This window comes from Diabrotica undecimpunctata, chromosome 10, assembly GCF_040954645.1.
Source record: "Diabrotica undecimpunctata isolate CICGRU chromosome 10, icDiaUnde3, whole genome shotgun sequence".
Taxonomy (NCBI): domain Eukaryota; kingdom Metazoa; phylum Arthropoda; class Insecta; order Coleoptera; family Chrysomelidae; genus Diabrotica; species Diabrotica undecimpunctata.
In genome coordinates this window covers 79,429,437-79,453,880 of record NC_092812.1, presented here as the reverse complement: position 1 = coordinate 79,453,880, position 24,444 = coordinate 79,429,437, and the positions used below count along the sequence as shown (strand labels likewise).

At 32.7% G+C, this 24,444-nt stretch overlaps 1 protein-coding gene across 1 annotated transcript in view; it reads left to right on the top strand.

The window, feature by feature from the left end:
- The first annotated feature begins 5,569 nt into the window (after positions 1 to 5,569).
- Positions 5,570 to 24,444, top strand: part of nAChRbeta1 (nicotinic acetylcholine receptor beta1) — a 74,839-nt gene continuing 55,964 nt past the window's right edge. The window contains exons 1-4 of the mRNA XM_072546886.1: positions 5,570 to 5,901; positions 12,444 to 12,580; positions 23,776 to 23,820; positions 23,874 to 23,983. Of these exons, the coding sequence (XP_072402987.1) occupies positions 5,793 to 5,901; positions 12,444 to 12,580; positions 23,776 to 23,820; positions 23,874 to 23,983 (401 nt within the window). The 5' untranslated portion in view covers positions 5,570 to 5,792. The remainder of the gene's footprint in view (positions 5,902 to 12,443; positions 12,581 to 23,775; positions 23,821 to 23,873; positions 23,984 to 24,444) is intronic.

Here is a 24,444-nt window from a genome sequence, read left to right as displayed (position 1 = left end):
TAGCATGCCAAAATAGTTTACAGAGTCCATAAGGGAAAAAAGATAAGAATTTCAGACTTGTAATAGGAAATCTGAAGACCATTTGATGTTAACCATTCATAAACAACACCAAAGATATCTTTAAGAGAAGCCATACAAGTATAAAATTTCTTATTTTTTGTATATATGCAAAGGTCATCTGCATACTGTACTAAAATACAATACATTATACAATAATAAATACGTATACTCAAAACTATGTAAATTTAAAAAAGGACTCAAAACTGAACCTTGTGATCCGTTGTTGTTATTTCTTGGGCATTCAATTGTGTTATCAAAATTTCTTGAAAATACTTTTTCTATTGGTATAATTTATTAATGATGTTAACTACCTGATGTGGAATGTCAAACAATTTCAATATCTGATCTTTTAAAATGGAGATAGTCCAAGCTGTAGCGACAAAAATGAATGGTTTTGAGCATTAATTAGTAAATTTTAAAAACCACCACAGCTTTATGAAGGACAATGCCTCCAAGTGCGTGCAACTTCAAACTGTTGGTTATAATTTTTTTATGGCACTTTTAGGGTGCAAAAAACGATGTTTTTATTATTTTTATTTCTATTGTATCGAATGAACTATTTAGGGTAAAAAATACAATATTATGAAAATACAGGAACAAACCGTTAATTTAATCTATGAAATATAAAATTTGACCAAATAGTTTATGCAAAATTAATTATTGAAGGTCCAAAAATGAAAATTTTTCTCCATTTTTAATTTTTTGAAATAACTTTTTTGGAAATTCCTTTTTTATGCAAAAATCATTATATTTTGTCTCTTTTAATTACAAAATCGAATAATACTTCGCAAAATCCGATCAGTTAATTAGTTTTTGAGATACTTTTAATTGTTTATAAAAATTCTTAAATGTTTATAAACTTTGCAGGCCAGAAGTTTTTTTATAAAAAAGATAGATATCCAACTTTAGACGGATCTTCTTATTGGTCGATTGTATTTTTATGTAGAAATGAGAATATTTAATTAAAAAACGTTTCAACCCCTTATTTATTGCTTTGAAGTAGGGGCAACTTTTGCGCTATAAATTAATTAGCTTACAGCACATCCTAGACATTACATACATTTTTAGCTTATTGATTCTTATAGCTGAAGTCAAGAAAAATATTAAAAAAAAAATAAATCTTTGTCTTGACTTCAGCTATAAGAATTATTAAGTTAAAAATGTGTGTACTGTATAGGGAGCGCTGTAGCTTAATTAGTTTATAATGCAAAAGTTGCCTCGATTTCGAGCAAATATGTTTATTCTCACCTAACAATATAATCGACCAAGGATTCCGTTTAGAATTAGATCTTTAACTTTAAAAAAAGTTTACAGAAGTTATTTCCAAAATAAAAAATGGCGAAAAATTAACATTTTTGGAGTTTCAATCGTTAATTTTTAATCATAAAAAAATTTAAAGCTTTTTATATGTACTTTCATAATATTGTATTTACTGATTTTACCCTAAAATATTGATTTGATACAATAAAAAAAATAATCAAAAACACCGTTTTTGCACCTTAAAAGTGCCATAAAAAATTAGAACCAACAGTTTGAAGTTTCAAACACTTGGAGGTTACTTCAGGCATTGCTCTTTACAACGCTGTGCTGGTTTTAAAAATTCACTAGTTAATACTCGATTTTTTCTCTACAGCTTGGGCCAAGACGCATATATATTATCATACGCACTTTCTACGTATATATAAGGCGCAGAAAGGTTATTGTTTCTGGAATAATTATTACTTATGATGCATCTAGACAATTAAACCGCTTTTTAAAAGAGAACTGAAGGCAAGCTAATTTACTGTATAAATTAAATAATTATAATAAACACAATTTTAAAGAATATGAGAACATTTTTCGAAGATTTCCATTATTGACCCTTCAATCAAATATCCATTCAAGGATTTAACAAGGTTTTAAGTTACACTGATATATGTTACATTAAATATTCCTGCGCGATAAGAACAAATACCTAACCTGATAATAGGTAGAGTTAATAATTCTTTTGTTTTCTTAGTGTGTATTCAAGAAAAATATACCGAGGTGATCATGTGTCTGTCTGTTTGTAATATCGGGCGCACGCTCCCTTTGTAACGTTTATCGGTCGATAGTGTCCTCAATCGGTGCTTGGATTGGTGTAAGGGTGTCGTCTTGCGCTGCTGTGACGCCATCTATTTCAAATATTTGAAAACGTGCTGTCCCGACCGGACTGGGACTACTGTCATTGAAAATTAGCTAAAACGACCATTTTGACTGTTAACGTACAAATTTCAAAACAAATTTAAATAAAAGCATAGAGATTTTGTATACTAAAAGAAAATAATTAATTATAATACAGAGTGGCAAAAAAATAAGGCTGAAAAATATCGTCTAAGTTATTACATGTATATAAAAAAAGTATATAGGAGTTTATATGATGAATTTGGCATTAAATTGAATGAAAAGAAGATATCTAAAACAGATAAACATAAAGATTAGATGTATTCAGGACGAAGATAATAGAATGCAAGTGCTCAAAAACGAAACGCGATGAAAAAAAGACTTTAGACAGTTTATTAGACGAAGATTTTGAAATATATAATCAGTAAAATCAGCAAAAACAGTAACATTAATGGTTTCTCAAATGTTGTTGCAAAAGTTGCTGAATTATTATATAGAATGAAGAAAATTGGAATGGAAGTAAAACAGGCATTCAAAGAAAAGTGAATAGAAAACAAGTGTCAAGAATACTGTAAAAGAAATATGTATAAGACAAAGTATTAGCCTATCAGTATTAGGAAAACTAGTAGAGGTACCGAGAAATGGTGATTTAAAGATGCTATCTAAAGTGTATATGCAGCTAAAGAACAAACCTTTGAACATTGTCGAAGTTTTCCCGTCGGTCAACAAGTCCCGGGCATAACTAGTCGACAACATTTTTTTGCAAAAATTATTCTTTATTCATCGAAATTTATCGGCGATAAATCATTTCAACGATTTTCTAATCCTACGATGTCGCCCTTATAAAACTATTTATCTTTGCCTTCACAATAGGCTTCAGTTTCGATGATTACTTCCTCATTGGAGCGATATCTCGTGTTACGGAGAATTTTTTTAAATTGGAAAAAGGTGGTAATCGCTTGGTGCCTAGTCCTAACTACAGAAGCCATTACCTTTTCGGCGGTTTGTTGCGTCTTTAGTCGCTTTGGACGACTTTCTTAATGTGGTGTCCACTCGGATGACTGCTGTGTTGATTCCGGAGTAATGTGATGGATCCATGTTTTATCCATTGTGGCATACCGACGCAAAACCTCCGACTTATTTCGATTAAACATCTGTAAAACAGTTTTCTGATACCTAAATGTTCGTGTATAATAGTCAAAATTCTACCCTTTGATAACATTGGACGGTCAGCTATCTCTTGCAACTTACTTTGCGGTTTTTCATAATAATTTTTAGCATTTTTTTTATGTTTTTGGGAATAACGGCATCATTTGGCCTTCCAGAATGCTCGGTTGGAGTTAGTAATATCGTTTTAAATCAGCAAACCATCGTTTATTAGTTTTAAGCGATGATGGAGCAAAGTTCCGATAACACTTATACACTATTGCTCACTTTGAAAGGTATTTTTTCACACAAAATTGTTTTGAATTCAGTATTTATAAAAATTACAAAAATAGCCTCACTTCAAATATTCTCGGTAAATAATAATTCGAATAGCATTTACAATTTGACAGTTTGCTTTTGGTCTATAACTATATTATATGGTATATAACTAAAATTAATGGTTTATCAATTATTTTTCAGTTTATTTTTGACTTATCAAGATATTTTTTACTTTTCTCAGATTATTATTTAATTCAAATGCAATAAATTATAATACAGCCACTACGACTTTGTAAACAGAAGGAGAAGCGTAAGAATTAAGGGAAATGAGATACCTATAAATACCTAATTACTTGGTAATTTAAATAAAACTAACCTTTAAATGGTTGAGTGCAAAATCTAGACCAGGCTAGAGTCTAGTTAGGCACTAGAAAAACACAATAGATAAAAAATGTATTGGGTGTTATTAATAATTTGATGTTTACGGTGAGATAAACGTTACTGTTATATATGTTACAATGTTACGTATGAGTATCTGTTCGCTTAATTCAGATTCAGTTAACACAAAGAGACAACTTTTTTTATTATAAGTTTTTTATTAAACTTGGTTTGACTCCTACTTCTCACCACTTTCTTTCGTCTTTCTTTCGGTAAGTTTATTAAAACTTATTAATTTTTTATCGCTTTTTTATGAATCTCTAAAAAATCGAAAATTCTTAAAACTGGTTAGTCTTCTGTTAATTCTGTGGACGGTTTACCGCACGAATATCTCGGTTATAGATGAAATTAAACCCAATCAGTGTCTCTTTAGTAAAAATTTACTCTAGAATTTTAAAGTTCTTTGGTCATATACATCGAAGTGATCAGGGAATGCAGTTGTTAGTGGTCCAAGGAAGGTCTCAGAGTCAACACCAACTCGGCAAATTTCCACAGCGATGGGCAGACATTACGAAAAAGCTTCTCAACAATCAGTATACTGAGCATGTAACAGATGACCGCGACCAGTGAAGAAATATCATTAATCAGACTGTCCGAGCTGCTGAAGCTCAATAATGAAACACAACACTTCTGTCAAGATGTTATTGACTATGAGGATGATGTAGCTATGTATACATTAAATGCTAGTATGATCTATCTCTGGTCGCTTGGTTTTTGTGCTTTTTCACATCGGCGGAAGAAAGGAATTTTAGTTTGTAGTGTATCTTCAATATTATTCTGACACTAGCTTTTGACAAAATATCCATTAATGTCTTTTGTAATGTACCTTTTCCATTAACGATTCCTTCTGGCCTGATTTATTTCTGGATTTGGAACAATTTTTCGTGTTTGATACGATCAAAAGTCTTTTAATAGTCAAAGAAACAAGCGTTCCGTTATCTTTGTACTCTAGATATTGTTTGGTAATTAGAGTCTGACCTATGATTGCCTCCCTAATTTCTGATTCTATAGGTTAGCCTGAAAACATAGTAATAAAAATGACTGTAAAAAGCTTTAAAATAAGAAAAGCGGAGTAAGTAGAATACCTAAATATTTGTTCAACGAGTGGAAAAAGAAAAAGACTAAAATTAATTTGTTATTTGCATTCATTAAAAAAATAAACAAGTTGAATAAAAAATTATTGTTAGCACAAAACATTCGCTATAATTACAAATAACGTATTATTGTTGTTCTGTTTGATCTAATTTGATTTAAAATAAAAAACAACGTATCTACGTAAATCTAAGAATTATTGTCAATAACGTTAAGGATTTTATCAAGTACAACTAGCGAAAATATAATAAAAATGAGTTAAAATGTCGTGTATATTTAAATTCGTGTGAACCGTTAGAAAATTAAATGTTCCTGTGAGTGAAATTGATTTCCCGCAACTTCTATTAAGACAAGGGTGCGGATTGGCTAGTCCGGCCCTCTTTCGGAAAGGCACAGTAACGTTCAACTTCCATCCCGATTCACGCTCCTCTCTCAGAATGACTGGGAGGGTGTGAAACTGAGTCCGTGAGTCCCAAGAAATGTTGCTAGGACATCGTCAAAATGCCGAAACTGAATTTGTCGAGAATCAGTGCGGACTGCTTGACGTTTAATTCACAGTTCGGATTGTGGTGTGCTGGTGATGCCTGTGACTGTAGTAGTAGAGCTCGAACAATGGATTTGAGATATACAGGCCGATGTCGATGATCCATCGAGAATTACAAAGTGCCATGCACATCGTTATGTGGAAGGCCGTCGCGGCTCGGCTCCTTTTCTTACTTCTTATTTCTTATCTGGTCCTCATAGGTAAGTAAAATAACAGGCACACCCACTGCCATGCTGAGGATGACATGTAAACACTGCCCCTCCCCTTTAACATTTAAACAAAGAGTACTCGACCACACAGATTATTTCCACATAAATACACTTACGTATATACAAAATATATAAACATCTCATAGATCCGCGCATCAACAAAGCCAAACAAACTCTTCAAATGCTAATATCTTAACAACATAATCTCCACTACGATCACCATTAACCCAAAGTATTTTCTGTTTTATAAACTTCAATATATTTCTTAAGTAATTATCAAATATCTCGTTGGAAAGTAATTACCCAACAAAATATATCATATTATGATAGGAAATTATTAGTAATTCAATTGTGAATCATGAGAAAAATTAGAAAAAACTTATGATACTATCCCTACAGAATAATTGCTTGATATAATATTTAGTTTTTCTTTCAATATCTATCAAATCAAATTGTATTTCGTTTCATATTTCATATAAATTTTATTATAGAAGTATATAAATGATGCACTTCTTATATTTAATTTTTCGTTTATTAACTTTAATTAGAATGGAGTAGATGTCGAAAGTAAACCAAATATTACAACAAATTCTTATTGTGTTATGATAACACGATGAGGGTTTTCCTGGTTTTCCTCATGATTCATAACATCATCACCAATAAAAGCTTGTTCTAATTTACTTGTTTACCTACTCATTTAAAATATGAATTTTGAAAACATTCCTGTTTAAATCTTCCAGATTGGAACCAGAAACGTTAAATATACATATTTTATGATTTATTGTTTATTTTCAACGAAATATTTGACAAAATCTTAAATTTTAAAAGGAAATAGTTTTAATGCACAATAATTCGTTCTACGAAATTTCTATGCCGTATTAGTCCATTTAAACAAAATTATCTACTGCTTATTTAGTTTGTTTGTTAATTATAATCAAATAATATAGCTTGCATTACTATTTTGACATTCTAGACAAACTATATAATATTTATGAACACTGCAAGCTTTGCATTGTACGTTTTTCTTCATTTGCTCCTGTAGATCTGTAGATTTGTGTTTGTAATTTCTGGTTCTTAATTTTTTTGGATCTCTTTCCACTGCTTACAAAAATTTTCTTTTATTTCGTTAATATAAAGTAGTCCCCTTTTTATGTGATTTGTACTCATCTAAATATTTATAAAAGCTAAAATTTAAAAAAAAATAATTTTAGAGCAAAATATATTTAGTTTTTTTCCAAAAAAGTTTAAACAAGTTTATGTTTATTTATTTTAATAAGGTTGGTAATAATTTAAATAACGTCTCTCTGCTTTGTGCTATCCTTATTTATTAATGGGTGTTCTAGCTTTTCCAGTCTCCTATGTTTTTTAACCATGAGCATTCTCTTCTCCCCGTACCCCTTTTTCATTCAATCTTTCCTTCCAGTATTGCCCGAAGAAAGTTGTATTTTGTTCTTCCAGTAAAGCTTCTAGTCACCTCGTACTATTTATTTCTGTTTTTACTCCGTACACCAATATTGAATAAGTGTATGTTTTCATAATTCGGTATTGAATACCCAAGACTAAGGTAGATTTTGTAAAGAGATTCACTTTCTATGGAATTCATCAACCAAAAGGTAGAGTTTGTAAAGAGATTCACATTCTATGTGGATCTGGTATGTTTTCTTTTTGTTCCAGATCGTTTAATATCCATCAACCAAAATATTGAAATCTGTGTATTGGGTATATGTGCTTGCTGTTGTCTTGATTATTAATATTTCGATGTGGCATACTCGTGATGGCTTTTGTTATTAACTTTTGTTTTGTTTATATTTATTTTCTACCCTAAATTATCTCGTTTTTTGGTTATGGCATTCAAAAGTCGTTGCAAGCACTCACCACTGACCGCAATAATGACTGACAAGGCTCTTACATCAAGACAACATCGAACCCTCCCATAGCAGCAGTAAGTTCTGGAAAAGTTGCGTTTCTATGCCGAAAGTTCGCCTGTAGAATCCTCTTTGGGGTCATTGAAATCTACTTGGCACAGATAAAGAATCCTCGATCGTACTCGCTTCTCTAATAGTTTTTTCTACATTTTGTCTATCTATCCACTGTTGTTTCCATCATCATCATCATAAGTGGCTGGACAATCCGTTATGGATCTTGGCCTGCCCACAAAGAAGTCGCCACTCCTGTCGATTCCTGGCAACTTCCCTCCATCTTCTAACCCTTCGAATCTGTAGGTCTTCTTCCACATCATCAATCCAACTCATTCGTGGTCGTCTGCTGCTTCTTGTGCCCTCTGGTTTTGGAAATGTTAATATCTTCGTGTATTCGTGATCTGACATCCCAGCAATATGTCCAGCCTATCTAAGTCTCTGCACTTTAACGAATTTCGCAATATCTGGATCAGTGTATAACTGATATAGTTCGAAGTTGTATCTTCGACGCCGTAGCCAATTTTCATTTACGCCCCCAAAAATCTTTCTAAGACTTTTTCTCTCAAAAATACCAAGAAGTCTCTCATCATTTTGAGATAAGGTCCACATTTCAGTCCCATATATCAAAACCGGTCTTATTAAGGACTTGTTGATGGTTGTTTCCATCAGTTGGGATGAAATACTGTCCGACACAGCAGTGCTTCTTTATCGTCAATATCATCATCATCATCAACTATATTTGTCCACTGCTGAACGTAGGCCTCCAGTAAAATTTTCCACCGATTTCTATCGACCTTCTTGCATCCAATTTGTAGTGATTCGCTTTATATCATCCGTCCATCTAGTCGGTGGTCGTCCTCTGTTTCGATATGCCTCTTATCTTGGTCGCCATTTAAAAATCTTTCTGATCCATCTGGCAATCGGTCAATCTGGCAACACATCCAACCCAAGCCCATTTACCCATAGCTATTTTGTCAACTGCATCCGAGACTCCTATTCTTCTTCTTATTTCTAGGTTTGGTACTTTATCTCTAATGGTAATACCTAACATTGATCTTTCTATAGCGTAACTGTGTAACTCTTATTTTATTTATTGTTCCTTTTATCAGAGCTGGTGTTTCTGCACCATATGTAAAAACCGGTAAAATACATTGGTTAAAAACCTTTGTTTTTAAACAAACTGGAATATTAGACTTAAAGATATTGTTCAATCTACCAAAGGCAGTCCATGTGATACCTATCCTTCTTTGTATTTCAGTTGTCTGATTATCTCGGCCTAAGCGAATCTCATGCCCCTGATTTTTGTAAGCTATTATTTGGTGGATGCCATGGCTTTCAATCTGAATTTTCTCGCTGACTACAAGGTTGGACATAAATTTTGTCTTTGAGGTGTTAATTTTAAGACTAATTATTTTTGATGCTTCATAGATCGTTTCCAGCGTTTGTGTAGCTTTATCAGATATTATAATGATGCCATCGGTAAATCTTAGGTGATTTAGATTCTCTCCATTTATATTAATTCCCATATTATCCTTTTGTACCATTTGCTTAAACATATATTCAAGTACAGCTGTAAACAATTTTGGGGAGGTAGTATTACCCTGTCTAATTCCACGTTCTATTCGAAACTTTTTGGTATCTTCATGAAGTCGGACACAAGCTGTACCAGTCTCGTAGATAGTCTTAATCAAGGCAATATATCGGCAGTCGATGCGGCAGTCAGCCAATGATCGAAGTATTTTTTGATAATCTATAGTATCAAACGCATTTTCATAGTCTACTAATATAAGAAAGATAGGCTTGTTGTATTCTATTACCGTTTTAATAACTTATAGATGATCATTTGTTCCTTATCTGGAGCGAAATCCAGCCTATTCATAAGGTTGGTAACTATTCAGTTTGTTCACAAGCCATTTTGTTATTATCTTTATGAATAGTTTGTATGTATGGGATAGCAAACTAATAGGTCTCTAGTTCTTTAAATCTGAAATGTCACCTTTTTATGCATTATGCCATTGGAAGTGGTTACACCTCTTATCAATTAAACATTGAACATCTTTTTCAACACATTTATTAACGTTCCTCCTGCTTCTTCGATTTATTCTATGACTATCCCATCCTCCAGGTGATTTATTATTTTTCATCTCCGAGAAAGCTCGTTTTGTTTCCTCTATTGTGATATCTGGGATGTCTTCTGAACCTACATTTTGGACTTTTGTTATTTGACTTTGATTATTGCTTAAGGCAACATTTCTTCCCATGTATCAAGTATCCCCAGGGTATGATGGTGTTACACCTCGGGATTGGAGAACCTAGTAGTTACAGCACAAATCTGATCGTATGATGAGCCAGTTGTGATGCTACTGTCCGGTGATTTGCCGATTTATGTACGTACGAGTGTGTCATTTTTAATCAACAAATCTACAGTTAATGACAAACTGCAGTCCCATCACCTGCAGGTTTTTGTTTGGTTATTTTTATTCACACCTGTCCTATGGCTCTGTGCCCACATACGTTCTTTATTAGCCATTGGCACGTGGCGTATCAGCATCGACGTAACTATCCAGTCAGACCTGTGTGGAAAACTGAGTGGTGAACCCTGTGGTGAACTCAGGCTTGAGTTTAATTACTTCTTCAATATTTTTGACAGTTTTTTGAAAGATTGTTTTAAGTATAAGTTCAATTGAACTTAAACTGCCAAGGTACAAATTAACAATCAGAACACCCGATATATCAAAATATAGAAAGAATTCCGTCAGGGTTGCGTGCTGTCACCACTACCCTTTATTGTGTACAATGAAACGATATTTAAAGAAGCGGTCTCAGATTTAATAGAAGGTATATCTATCATTGACGAAGTTTTGAATAACTTTCATTTTGCAGGCGATACAGTAATAATGACGAATACCAGCAATGATTTTCAGAACGTAATGCAAGGCCTTAATAAATGCTGCCATGAATACTGACTAAGGATAAATTTGAAGAAAACTAAATGCGTGATTATGGCTAAATCAGTAGATGCAAACATCCAATTGATTATAGAAGATACTGTAGTTAAGAGTGTGGATACCTACAAATACTTAGCAATATGGATAACATCAAATATAGATCAAACGAAAGAAATTAAGACGCATATTGAAATAGCATGTGCATCATTAGTTTAACTTAAAAAGTTTCTCTGTTCTCGGGATATAAGGTTAGGACTACGCCTAAGGATGCTTAGATGTTACATATTTACCAAATTTCTTTAGGGCCTGGAAGCATGGACATTAAAACAAGTGCACCTGAATAAGTTGGCCGCCTTTTAATTTTGGTGTAATAAAAGACTCCTACAAATATCATGGACTCAAAGAATGCCAAACACAGAACTTACTAGAAAAATAAGAAATGAAGATGAAATATTGTTGACTATCAAAAGAAGAAAACTTGAGTACTTAGGACATGTGAGTAGAGGGCAAAAATACTTATTATTGCAACTTATTATTTAGGGCAAAATTGGAGAAAAGCGAAATGTCGGAAAAAGAAGAATATCGTGGCTTAAGAACTAAGTGGTTTAGATGAGTAGTGCAGAAATATTTAGAGCGGCAGCCAACAGGCCATGATGATTTTCAATCTTCGATAAAAGATAGAACTTGAAGAAGAAGATAGGTTCAATAATAGTCTAGAACACAATCTTAACATAGTTCTCTTTTTAATAGCATGTCTGTTGTGAGATGATCTTATATTTTTAGGGCCTCATTTTTAATAGTCAGCATCATATTGTGTTAAGGTTTCCAATAGAATAGGTGTTACAGGATTTTTTACTTGGCTAAATACGTCTTTCAGTTGATCTCGGTATTTTTGCAGCAGGAGTTTATATTTAAACAACCCTTTACTCATACTAAGTCTCATATGAAATACCAATAATTGATTTTCGCTTAGGTTTTTTACACATTCTATGTACATACCTTAGTGAGTAAGAATTTAAAGATGTGACTCTTCAGACTAATTAATCTAAACTGAGAGTATCTATTTGTTTTAATTTTCTTGGACATGGATACAAATTTTGACCTAAGCCAGTCTCGTACTATATGATTTCTTTATTCGCAAAAATTAACATCTAAAGGTTTTCTACATTAATGAGTTTAATTTTAAGACAACACCAACAGCATCAATTGTAAACCTTTCAGTGGACATTTTCTTTTATTTATTTCTATCTAGAGTTTTATTTTATTGATTTTTGATCTTCACTAGCTTCATTTTAGTCTCTTTGTATAGTTAACAATCGTGCCTTTTTGAATATTTGTCCTAATTTTGGTCCTCTTACACTTTCTTTTAAAAACTCATAATTTTTTCCATTCCGACAGTCTGCCTACATATTCAACTATTATTCAACTAATTATTTGTGCTGTTATTAAGAAGTTTCCATATAATCTATCATTTCTTTATTTCATCTTCCTGTCCATATATAATTTTTTCCTACTTATTTTCGCCGTAGAATGTTTGATGATCTTTCGAATAATATTTATTACGAGGTAATCATATTTTCCAAATGGTATAGTTTAGTATTGCTTATTGTTTATTAAGGTCGATATAAATAAAGATATTGGCATTACACAAATGATTTTGTTACAGGAAGTTGTTCTGAAGACGAGGAACGGCTAGTTCGTGACCTTTTTAGGGGTTATAACAAGCTTATTCGACCCGTACAGAATATGACGGAAAAAGTGGACGTTAGATTTGGTCTAGCCTTCGTTCAACTCATCAACGTCGTAAGTATTTATTTTTTAACACGTTCGCATATAGTCTCTCTTGTTCGTTTGATTTATTTAATGCTTTTCATAATAATGTTTAAAAATATATGTTTTATATGTGTATTAAAATATATGTAAGAAAATAAATAAATATATAGTACGGTTCATTATGTATTTAGTGTTAAGAGTATTAACTAATAGTGTCAAAAAGTAAACCAAGTACCAGTTATCTCATATTAAGCAGCGAATCTATTAAGGGCCCAAATCAAGCCCGGGTTGGCTTACCAGCCTACCGGCCTGAAGAACCTTTGTTAGCATATATCCAGAAAAAAAAATTTACCCCAAAAAATTGTATCAATCTTTACCCCAAAATATGATGTAGCTCATCATTATCACTGGCTCGACAATTCCTTTCGCTGTAAAAAATTTATTGCTGTAGCCGTTTCCGAGAAAAAGGTGAGTATGCTAGCTCATAGAAAAATAGTTTTACGTCAAGAAATATTTTATTGATACAACCGTTTCCGAAAAACAATGATTACGCTAATTAACGGTGAAGTTAGCATAGTCATAGTTATATCTCGGCAATTAAAAGGGTTACAGGGTCCATTTTGGGGACATATTTTATTGCTAATTAATTGCTGTTGTCGATACATACAAAACCGATACATATATATATATATATATATATATATATATACATATATATGATCGATACATTGACAAATCCCCAAAAATTACCCCATTATCCCCCTAGCGCAAAACGCATACCCGGCAAAATCGAGATATCGACCAAACATTTCATCTTATTTTCTCGACTTACACTAAAGTTATTACAAAAAGGTAAATAAATGCACTATTTATGCAATAATTTACAGTAAGATGTTTGATCACAAAAAACTATATAGCTCTTCCTTGACTCGCCACTGATATGCCTACAAAATTTCATTAAATTCTATTATAATAATATAAACATATATAAACATTATATATATATATATATATATATATATATATATATATATATGTATATATATATATATATATATATATATATATATATACACACATTATAAAGTTGTTTTTTGAGCTATTGAGTCAGAAAGTAAATACTCAAAGCCAGGCTAGATCGGACAAGTAATCCTTCGCTACGCTCAGCTAAATGAGTAAATCATTGCTTATTCTATAAATTTGTTTTAAAATGTAACATTTTCCAATCTTATACAGGGTGAGTCATGAGAAACTTTACATACTTCTACCATATGTAGAGTCCCGCAGGGAGCATATCATGTGGCCACTAAAAAATGTCAACTCCTCTTCTTTATTAATTAACAGGGTGATTTGTGTAATTGACCATTTATTTCATTTTACTGTAGTGTTTATACGGCTCATTTGATTTTTTTAATTTTTGCATGATACAGTACACTACTATCAAGCATTCGACTGGTATTAGCTAAACTAAAAAATTCGAGGACTGGCTTTGGAAAAATTAATTTAGGGATTCGTATTAAATATTACACCCTGTATAAATTTTTTTTAAAATGCAATAAGTGATTTTCAAACTACATAAATAGTCAATGAAAACGACATATGCGACAATATTGTCGCACTTTTATTAAATTTTTAGTGAACGATCAAATCTTACCAAAATTAGAACAACCATAATGAAGTATCAAATTATAAGGTATTAATTTAAACAAATGTTATAAATTTTAAACATTTTAATTAAAATGAGTTCCTACAACATAATCTAATAAGTAGAAAATTAACATCTTTACTGTCACTTTGTATTATCTCTACGATAGAATCAATTGTTTTTCAATTTTAAATTTTTACTCATAGATCGTATTGGGGCATTATTTTCGATAAATAATAAATTAAATTGATTAAAAAGTCAAACCTCTTGTATGTGTTAGTTTTTGTTGATTGTAAATGATTAAAATTTTATGTCAAATAATAATACATTGCATCAACTGTACTAAATAAAAATAAATCTAAAAAAGTTTAAAATGAAGGTTGGCGTTGACCGTTTGACGTTTCTTGATATTTTATACCCATTGTCATTATTGTCATTATCAATTGTTATTTATGTGTACAAGAATACATATTTCTTCTGTCATATCTACGTTAAGTACATTGTGTTAGTTTTGGTAGAGCTTTTGTTACTTTCGTTCAAAATGCCACATCAGTTTTCGACCACAGAATATGCAGACATAATATTTGTTTATGGATTCTGTAATGGGAATGGTAGGGCTGCTAGTAGAGAATATCGCAGGAGATTTCCTAATCGTCGAACTCCCAGTCATCCAACATTTGGGTCAGTTTTTAATTATTTGTGAGAAAATGGCACTTTTCCTAGTGGAACAACAGAGCGACATGTAGATGAAGCGCAGGAAGATGACATTATGGACGCCGTTACTATGAACCCTACAATAAGCACTAGACAAGTAAGTCGAGAACTCAATGTTACTCAATCTCAAGTAAGTAGAGTCTTACAAAAAAATAATCTATACCCATATCACATTCAAATGGTTCAGCGACTACATGCTGGAGATGAGATCGATAGGTTGGAATTTTGTAGATGGATTAACAATAATCGACCAACGCTATACAGGACACTATTTACAGATGAAGCCCAATTTACCAGAGACGGGATAAATAATTCACGAAATTCACATGTGTGGGCAGAAGAAAATCCCCATGCTATTCGAGAACGTCGTTCTCAGTTAAGGTTTTTGGTTAACGAGTGGATTGGTGTCATAAATAACCAATTAGTAGGTCCTCACTTTTTTGATGGTCCTTTAACAGGGCAGGTCTATTTGAACTTTCTACAAAATATTTTGCCGAATTTGCTTGCCAACGCGAACGTTGCTATCCGAGGGATGTATTTTCAGCATGATGGGGCACCCCCACACTTTTTACTGGCAGTGAGACAACATCTCAATAATGTTTATGGCAACAGGTGGATAGGACGTGCAGGTCCTATTTCGTGGCCTTCAAGATCCGCTGATTTCAATCCCGTTGATTACCATATTTGGGGACGATTGAAGCAACTAGTTTACGCAGTGAATAAGAATAACCGACAAAAATTAATTGATAGAATTATACATTGTTGTAATACTATTAGAAACGATCCCCAGAGTATCCGTAATTCAATACGTCAATTAACAATTCGGCAACAAAAATGTGTACAGGCTGCAGGGTTCCATTTCGAAAATTTATTTTGAATTATTTTTATTTTGTTACCATTATTGTATCTTTTCCAGTTCTAATTTATAGGTTTATCATAACTATGTACATATTTTTAGTTTTTTTTTAAATTGTTTTTCGTTGTTGTTAGTAGTTACTGTTTTTTGTTGTGCAGTGACTCAGTTTATCATTTCAATTAAAATGTTTGAAATTTATAACATTTGTTTAAATGAATTACCTTATAATTTGATACTTCATTATGGTTGTTCTATTTTTGGTAAGATTTGATCGTTCACTAAAAATTTAATAAAAGTGCGACAACATTGTCGCATATGTCGTTTTCATTGGCTATTTATGTAGTTTGAAAATCACTTATTGCATTTTAAAAAAATATATATATACAGGGTGTAATATTTAATACGAATCCTTAAATTAATTTTTCCAAAGCCAGTCCTGGAATTTTTTAGTTTAGCTAATACCAGTCGAATGCTTGATAGTAGTGTACTGTATCATGCAAAAATTAAAAAAATCAAATGAGCCGTATAAACACTACAGTCAAATGAAATAAATGGTCAATTACACAAATCACCCTGTTAATTAATAAAGAAGAGGAGTTGACATTTTTTAGTGGCCACATGATATGCTCCCTGAGGGACTCTACATATGGTAGAAGTATGTAAAGTTCCTCATGACTCACCCTGTATATTAGGAATTAATATTAGGTAAAGATTTTTGAAAGTCAGTAAATAATTTAAACATTATAAATAAATATATAAAATGAAAAAAATTAATGGATAAGTTCAAACGCCGGATACAAATTTACTAGGTACATATACTCGGCATTAGTACGAGAGAGACACAACCTATAGTGGTGTTACCTGTACGCGAAGAACGCACAGTGATTACAATTAAAAACAAGGATTTTGCAGTAAAATGATTTTGAAAAAAAAAACACATCAGAATCTTGTACATGGATATTTAAACTTTACTTTAAGTACTTTCAAGCTTCAAAAATGATTTTTACTGAGTTTTAGAGCTTTGAAAATGGCCGATTTCGCGTTTTTTAAGACTTTAAACGCTAATTATAACTCGACAACGATTAACTCTGAAAGTTACTATGGACCTTTTTTGTTCAGAATCAGCCAAAAACCTTTGTACCAGGCGGAAAAGTTAATTTTTTAAATACAGAAGCAACAAATTGTTTAGCAAAATCTCGACCAACTCACCATACTACGACTCACCACAACTTGATAACGTCTGGACTTGACAAATAACCCCGCACCGTGGGTATAGATTTTAAGAAATTTATATATAAATCAGCACGCAGCATTTTGTTAAATAATGTTATCCACGTCTCCCACCAATCACTACGTTTCTCACGACGGCATTCAACGCAGCTAATCCATGTCTTTTCAAAACTTGGATGTTATATAAGGCTGCAGTTACAGTAGCGCGAAACTCAGCTGTTTTTATAGTTCAGGGCTCTTCCGCACTAGCATACTGAAATAATATCCATGGTATGATGGTATGCTAGCACCCAACTTGTTTACGCGTCACCTAGCCAATCTGTACCATTTCCTCGGCAAAATAAAATAAAATATGCCACCAAGGTGGGCTCTCTACCCTTTTTCATTGCCGAGAGATACCTATGGCTATATTAGCTTTACTGTAAAGTCAGCATAACCACTGTTTCTCGGAAACGGCTACAGCAATAATTTTTTCTTTCTGTAACAAATTAGGAATAAATTGCAATAAATTATAGTGTTGGTTTAAATAGGGCATTATAAAATAGATACGTCAACTTTACAGACATGTTAACTAATCTTAGTTGCCTAATTAGGCCATAGTAATATTTATTGGCTATGAAAATTCAACTCTTCACTTCCTCTGCATTGATGGTATCAAATGTAACTAGGAATCCTAAGTGGATCCTAAGTATGTAAAGTTTTTTACCGCCTCAATGTTGCATTCTTCTATTGTTAGATTTTGTAGCTGCCCTATTTCTGCGTTTTTACTTGTATACATGTATTTTGTTTTGGCCTGATTAATTTTAAGGCCACTATTTTGTGCAGCTTAAGATGATGCAGCCACCGTTGCTCTAAAAATTTTTTAACTTGCTCTCGATTTCGCAGTAAATGTTATTCATCGGTGCAAAGATCAATTGAATATGGTGTTTTTGCACTTTACAACTGGTATCAGGTACCAGACAATCAAAGGCTAGCACCCACAGTTTGAAAATAAGATCCAGGGTTTTATGTTAATAGCTTAGATGCGTTGTGCAGCGCCTTCGAAGACTACTTTTACGATTCTTTACTTTATCAATATTCGCTTATTCTGTTAAAATATAAGAGTGTTTTATCTCAAAACTGGCCTAACATATATAGGTGCAGGTATCTGCTCTCGCTACCTTCATTATACATAAAGAAATGGGTGCGAACTGTTACGCCCAAGAATCGTATATAATGAATCTCATTCAACAAATTCAATTTGGTGCTTTCAGAATTCCAGTAGAGCTAATAGTTTGCGCATAATACCGTTGTAGATAAAAGCTTTCTGGGATAAACAATTTAAATCTTGCAATAAGCGTTCAGTGAAATTTACAAAAGTAAAATTTTTAAAGCTGAATACATGTGATACTGTTCCTATTATCACCCAAAATTCAAGTTTTCTGGTCATTTTTAGAAAAGTTATCTTTTGCAATAATTAAGCAACAAGTTAACAAAAATAAATTAGCAAACTCTCATTTTAGAGGATTCTCTATGCTTTTCAGTAAAATTGTCCAGTCTTCAGCTCTATTATTTAAAATAAAATAGATATATTATATACTATATATTGTTTTATAAGTAACAATGACGTTTAATATTTTGCATATTTTGTTTATTACATATTGTTATCACCAAATTTATCAAAAGCAGTTGTTAGATACCTGTATCAAAGAGTCTTACGAAAAAGGCGTTTTATTTGCTTATTTCTTTGGCTTTTAAGTTAAGTTCTGGCTCTAAACTTACTTGTTATACAGGGTGTCCAGAAACTCTCCTAATAAACGAAGACCAGAGGTTCCTTAGATAATTTTAAGACAATTTAACTCGATTCACCTAGTCCGAAAATGCTTCCTAAGGAAGCTAGAGCTCTTTGAAGATGGCGCCTTGTAATTGATTTTTTTTAAATATCTCCAGAACGCTTCTACTTAGAAAAACAAAAACTGATACGATTATTTATCCTTCAAGGATAAATCTATTTCATTAATTATACATTTCTAGTACCGTTCATAGCGTCCGTTTTGGGTAGGTCAACGGTTATTTTAACGCATAACTTTTTTGTTTTTAACTTTTAAGCATTCGTGATACTAGATTTTTAAATTTTTAAGTATACTAGTACTAAAAGGTACTTTTACTCTAAATCGATAGGATACGCCGTTTTCTACAAAAATCGATTTGAAAATTGTTCATTTTTTCGTCAAGAAAATTAAATTAATATTTTTTGCACTAGTTGGCCGTGAACCTGTTAACACAAGTATAACCTTCGTTTTTCATTGTCAAATTGTGGTCAGTTCGCAAAGTTTACCGTTTAGTTTTTTACTTTGTGGTATTCAAATATTACAATTTCAATTCAACAAAAATGGTTTTTACTAATGAGGAATACGCTGTTTATGGAGAAATGAGGTGTAACGCATCACAACGTAGATACCCTGTAACAGCAGCACATGAAGATGTATTTTAGTGGAAGTTGAGGAAAATCCAGAAATTAGCGTTCGAAGACTATCTGCCACGTATCCTACAATTTCAAAATCGTCCGTAGGAAATATCTTACACAACAAAAATTTATATCCTTTTTATTTTACAAAGCACTAATACTGTACAAGCACTGCTACAAGATTTTCCTGCTTGTGAAGTATTTGCTAGATAGTTACAAAATTAGAAAAATTAAAATGAAGATTTTTTCAGATACATTTTGTTTTGCGACAAGCTATATTCACAAAAAATGGAATTTTTAATGTGGATCATGCACAATATTATTCGTACATCATCATCATCATCTCTGGCTCGACAACTCTTTTTGGGTCTTGGCCTGTTCCAGGATTCTTCTCCTTTCTGATCTGTTTCGTGCTTTTTTTCTCCAGTTTTTTATTTTTAAGGTTGTTATATCATTTTCTATTTGTTCTAAGTATCTCAGCTTCGGTCTTCCTCTTGTTCTTTTTCCTACTGGCATCTGTTTGAATATTTTGTTTGGTATTTCGCCTTCTTCCATTCTTTCTACATGTCCTATCCAACGCAGCCGTCCTATTTTAATGAATGTTCTAATATCCGGATCCTGGTATATTTTGTATAGTTCAGAGTTGTATCTTCTTCGCCATATTTCATTTTCTTTTGTGCCCTTATATATGTGTCGCACGATTTTTCATTCGAAGGTGGCTAACAACATTTTCTCTCTTTTAGTGAGTGTCCAGGTTTCTGAGCCGTATGTGAGTACCGGTCTTATTAGGGTTTTATATATTTGGCATTTTGTTTTCCTTGCGACGTTATCTGATCTTAGTTGCCTAATTAGGCCATGGTAACATTTATTTGCAATAAATATTCGCCTCTTCACTTCCTCCGTAACGTTATTATCAGACGTGACTAGGGATCTCAAGTATATAAAGTTTTTTACCCCCTCTATGTTGTATTCTCCTATTGTTATATTTTGTGGCTGCCTTATTTCTGCGTTTTTACTTACCTGCATATATTTTGTTTTGGTCTGATTAATTTTAAGACCACTATTTTGTGCAGCTCGTTCTATTTGGTTGTATGCCTCTATCATTTCTCTTCTTAATCTTGCAATTATGTCAACATCATCTGCAAATGCTAGTATTTGCACGCTTTTATTAATGATTGTTCCTCGTGTATTGACTGTTGTGTCCCTTAGTATTTTCTCAAGTACGATGTTGAACAAGATGCATGATAGAGCATCTCCCTGGCGTAGTCCCTTTTTCACATCTATGGTTTCCGTTAATTCATTTTGTATCCGGATTCTCCTTTCTACTTTTAGATATTCTTTTATCAGTTCTATTAGTTGTGTTGGTATATTAAATTCTTTCATTGCTTTTGTTAAGAATTCTTGGTTTATATTGTCATATGCGCTTTCAAAGTCTATGAAGAGATGATGTGTGTCGATGTTATATTCACTTGTTTTTTCGAAGATCTGTCGCAGAACGAATATCTGGTCTATTGTTGACTTCTGTCTACAAAAGCCACTTTGGTATTTGTCAACTATTTTTTCAGCGTGTGGTCTAAGCCTTTCATAAATGACGTTGGACATTATTTTGTGTGCTGCATTCAGCAGCGTGATTCCACGGTAGTTTCCACATTCTAACTGATTTCCTTTTTTATGCAATGGTACAATAATACCGCTATTCCACTCCGCTGGTAGCTGTTTATTCGACCATATCTTTGTTATCAATTCATGTATTGTTTTTTGTAGTGCGTCTCCTCCTTCCTTCAGTAACTCCGATGCTATTTGATCTGATCCCGGTGCTTTATTGTTCTTTAATTGGTCTACTGCTGCTCTAATCTCGGCTATTGTTGGTGGAGTCTTTTCTCTGTTGTCTGCTTGGTCTAATGGTATGTCAGGGATCGTCTCTCTCCGATCTCCTTCAAAGTTTTCCGTAAAATGTTCTTTGTTCATATATTCTCTCTTTTTTCTTCGGTAAGTTTTCTTTTCTTCTTTGTGTAGTCGTTTATATTCTTCCTCTGCTTGTCGGGTTCTGTGCCTCTGTTGCGTCAGTAAATATGCTCTGTTTTTTTTGTCTGTTATGATCTGACATTCTTCGTCAAACCATTCATTCGTTCTTGTTCTTCTTTCTCTACCTTCTAAGCCTAGTACTTCTTTAGCTGCCTCTTTTATGATGTCTCTGCATTCTTCCCACTCCTTATTTAGGTTTTCATGTGTTATTCTGTTTTCTAGTTTGTTGTGTATCTTTTCTTTATACTCTTTATTTTTGTTTGTTTCTTTGAGTCCTTCTACCTTGTATCGTTCATGTTTAGAGCCTCTTTTCTTTTTGATGTTTGAAATTCTAGCTCTTACCCTACTCTCGACCAGGTAGTGATCAGAATCCGCATTTGCCCCTCTTCTGGTGCAGACGTTTAATATATTCGATTGGTGTCTCGAGTCTACAATGACATGATCTATCATATTTACTATAAGTCCATCCGGGGATTTCCAGGTACCTTTGTGTATATCTTTGAGAGCGAAGTACGTGCTGGCAATCACTATGTTAAGTGATCTTGCTAGGTTTATTAACCTATTGCCTTTGTCATTTGATTGCTCAAGGAGACTGTGCCTACCTATTGTGGGTTGGAATTGCTGTTCTTTTCCAACTTTGGCGTTTAGGTCTTTATAGATTATTTTTATATCATATTTTGGGCATAACTGATATGCGGACTCTAATTCGTCACAAAACTCTTCTTTAATTTTCTCTTCTTTTTCTTCTGTCGGGGCATGCGCATTAATTAGACTGCAGTTAAAGAAACGACCTTTAACTCTTCTTGTTTACTATGAATCCTGTGCCCAAGACGTGATCTTTACGATCGTAGCTGTAGAAAATCGTATGGCTTCTTTTTTCCATTACATTGTTTCCAACCCACCTCATTTCTTGTATGGCAGTTATGTCTATTTTGTATCGGTCTAGTTCATTTAGGAGATTTTGGAGAGCTCCCAATCTATATAAGATTCGAATATTCCATGTCGCAACCCTCAAATCGTGTTCCTTTTTCTCGCACAGTCGTCGTCGTTTGATCAGTCCGGCTTTTCTTCCTTAAACGTACGTATTATTCGTAAGTTTGTAAAAATTCCCACGCTGTTAAAGAATTTAAGCATCAGCATAGGTTTAGAATAAACGTCTGGAAAGGGGTAGTTAACGATTATCTACTTGGGCCTGTCGAATTGCCTGCTCGTTTAAATGGTGCTGATTACTTACATTTCCTGCAAAATGTTTTACCTGATTCGTTAGATGATGTTACTTTAAATCTTCGGCAAAACTTATGGTTTCTTCATGACGGCTATCTGGCCTGCTTTAGCAGGAATGTATAAGACTTTCTTGTTAATAACTACGAAGACCAGTGAATTGGAAGAGGCTGTCCAGTTGCTTAGCCAGCAAGGTCGCCGGATTTTAATCCTTGCGATTATTATATTTATTCCGTTCTGAGTACCTTTTCGTACTAGAATACCTAAAAATGTAATAATCTAGTATAACTAATTCTTAAAAGATAAAGACAAAAAAGTTATGCGTTAAAATAACCATTGACCTACCCAAAACGGACGCCTATGACCGGTACCAGAAATTCCTAATTGATGAACTCTGGATGATAAATAATCGTACCAATTTTTGTTTTTCTAACTAGAAGCGTTCTAGAGATATTAAAAAAAACTAATTACAACGCGCCATCCTAAAAGAGCTCTAACTCCCTTAGGAAGTATTTTCAGACTAGGTGAATTGGGTTAAACTGTCTTAAAATTATCAGAGGAATCTCCGGTCTTCGTTTGTCAGGAGAGTTTCTGAACACCCTGAATATCGTCTTTTTTGAAACTGGTTGTTTTGATCGTAATTCTCAATTTTCTTGTATATAGTGCTGTAATATTGTTGTTTGTCAGCCTTGTGTCCGCGTTTTATTTCTTTATTGAGGTTTCCCAAATTAGTTTTTTTTTACTTTCTGTGTGCACATTACGTTGACAAAGATGTCTTCTATTCTCAATTATTTGAAATGTTTCATCTGTTATTCAGTGCTTTTTCTTTACAAAATTATTTGTCTTTACTATGACAGCTTCCCATATTTTTTAAAATGTACTGTTAAGAATAGAGGGCAGAGGTTTTTCTATTTATCGAAGAAAGTCTTCATCCTTTCTTATTGCTAACCACATAGTGAAATACAAATCCTTGAAAACTAATTATTTACCATTATTTCATACATATTTTATTATTTTACTAAATACTTTTTTAATATTTAAACTATTTATTAATATGTAATAAACTCATATTATTAATGTTTTTTCAGAACGAGAAAAATCAAATTATGAAATCAAACGTCTGGTTGAGATTGGTAAATTCCATAAATTTTAGTACTTGACAGCTTTATTAATGTTGGTATTTTAGGTATGGAATGATTACCAACTTCAATGGGATGAGGCTGACTATGGAGGAATTGCTGTACTCAGGTTACCGCCTGACAAAGTCTGGAAACCAGACATAGTTTTATTTAATAAGTAAGTTACCGATACGCTACAATTACAATAAGTTTAGTTGACAAAAACTCGAAATGTAAAAAAAACACAAAATTCGTTGAGTATCTTGTTATCTTACTAGGATTGTGCGATAATTAGGAACGTGACAAAGAAACACTCCAGCCCGCTCACCACACTTATTCTAACTATATTGCAAATAAGTAATGCCTTTATTGTTGGAATATAAATCTGTAAAAGAATTGTACAGAGTAATAAATCTATACCATGAAGAAATTTCATAGCCGTACCAAAATATGTATATGTCTTAATATTATTACAGATTAGAAAATCAAGAATTCATACTAATATAATGGGCCAATTAAGTCAGTTTTTTACTCGACACCACTGTATGGATGGGTTTGGCAGTTGAAATGTGTAGTATGAGATAATACAAAAAGACTCTTATCTTGGGATTCATCAGTTTTTGGTGTAAATATTTTTAA